The 1659-nt window shown below is 44.1% G+C and overlaps 1 protein-coding gene across 1 annotated transcript in view; it reads right to left on the bottom strand.

Annotated features, from left to right (window-relative positions):
* Positions 1-667: 667 nt before the first annotated feature.
* POU3F1 (POU class 3 homeobox 1) overlaps positions 668-1659 on the bottom strand; it is a gene marked incomplete at its 5' end in the record, with an annotated part of 1630 nt that continues 638 nt past the window's right edge. The window contains one exon of the mRNA XM_019622739.1: positions 668-677. Coding sequence (XP_019478284.1) covers positions 668-677 — 10 coding nt within the window. The remainder of the gene's footprint in view (positions 678-1659) is intronic.

The raw sequence follows: 1659 nt of genomic DNA, 5'->3' as shown, positions 1-1659 counted from the left end.
CAAACAGAAAAAGAGATTTCTTTTATTTTCTCTCTTTCACTTGATGCATTTCAGCATGGATTCAGAAGACATTTCAGCATGGGCAAAGAAGCAGACTTGGCATTCACACCACATGCTGTCACACACGTTGTTTTCATAGTGGCCTGGTGTCCCAGCTCAGTTCCCTGCCAACAGCAGGCTTTCCTCTATGTTTAAGAATTAAGCATTAAGCATTAAAATGAATACACAGGCACCAAAGAGATCACAGTTCCCTGACTTTCTTGTCTGACCACCTCAGACTTCTGCTGCAAACAGGCAAAGCAGGCAGGCACTCTTTTAATGGAAAGAAGCCTTAGAGCCATCAGGCTGGCAGCAAAACAGGTTGAAAACATGTAAGAGTCTGAAATATCAGTAGCACCTTTCAGCAGAACAACTCTTCCCAAGGTAGAATTTAAGGAAAACATTTGAAACCAGGATGTGATTAGCAAAGAGTGCACCTCATGCCAGAACTACGTGGGACTGTCATCCCAACTGCAACTCTTTGAAAAGCCAAAGGTCCCAAATGCTGGAACTAATCCCTTTCCATGCAACTGCACCAAGCTCTCTGTGCTGCACACGTTTTCTGGGGAAGCACACACTTTTCCTACACTGAATCCAATCTGGAGCCTCTTACAGAGACAAAAATGTACTAATGAGCCCTAGATTTAAAACAAAAACAAAAAACTGGAATGCCCAAACTTACGTAAAGCAACTGCCTCATAAGCTTTTGCAAACCCAATGATAACAACATTTTTAGAGCTTTTTCCTCTATTTTTTTGCCCCGATTACTGTACCTTGCTTCCTTACAGTTGATCACTATAAACAATGACATTAACAATAGACACCTATTATTTTGTTCTAAAGAGAGACTGAAGCTTGACTTCCCTTTCCACTGACTCCATAGGAGATATGACAGCCACCGGTAGCCTTACTTCCCATGTTCCAGCCCAGACACGAGGGCCAGATTTCCTTCCACGAGGAAGATAGCCCAGAGAGCAAAAATTCTGCCTTGTGGATCATCTCAGTGGTTTCTGTAAAGCCATTTGTTGTGACATATGGCAGCATGCGTGACATGCCGAGTCCTGCCCTGCACTGTTAATGCTGCACTGCAGTGCCAGAGCCACAGCACGAGGAGATGCAGGGCAGGATGGATGCCCGGAGACACAAGCAGTCCCAGGAACACGCAGAGTCATCAATCTCATGCTGAATCAGAGAAAAGGGTTCTGTCACAACATACTGAGCACTGGGAGCAGAGCAGGCAGCAAGTGATCGGGGGTGGAAAAGCATACATGGATGTGAAAACAGTCATGAAAAAGCCTTTTTCTACAAGACAGCAAGCCCTTTGGTTACCAAACGCACGGGGAGCTGTCTGCTTACTACGGTTTTCAGGGAATTTCTCATTTGAGTAAAAGAAGGGGGAGTTAGAAGTTGCACAAATCAAACTTCCATCACCATCAGCACAAAGAATCCACCATGTCTGAGCCACGGGAGTCACCGCGTTCCTACACAGCAGAATTGAAAACATGAAAAAGGAAAAATAAATACTTGTTTCCAGAGGATGTTTTGCATCTCTTTTCAACATTATAAAACCAAAGGCACAGTTTGACCTCAAGGATGGTGTTTTGTAAATACTACGTCTTG

This window comes from Meleagris gallopavo, chromosome 25, assembly GCF_000146605.3.
Source record: "Meleagris gallopavo isolate NT-WF06-2002-E0010 breed Aviagen turkey brand Nicholas breeding stock chromosome 25, Turkey_5.1, whole genome shotgun sequence".
Lineage (NCBI taxonomy): Eukaryota > Metazoa > Chordata > Aves > Galliformes > Phasianidae > Meleagris > Meleagris gallopavo.
The sequence above is the reverse complement of the archived record's forward strand: the minus strand, read 5'-3'. Positions and strand labels throughout refer to the sequence as shown.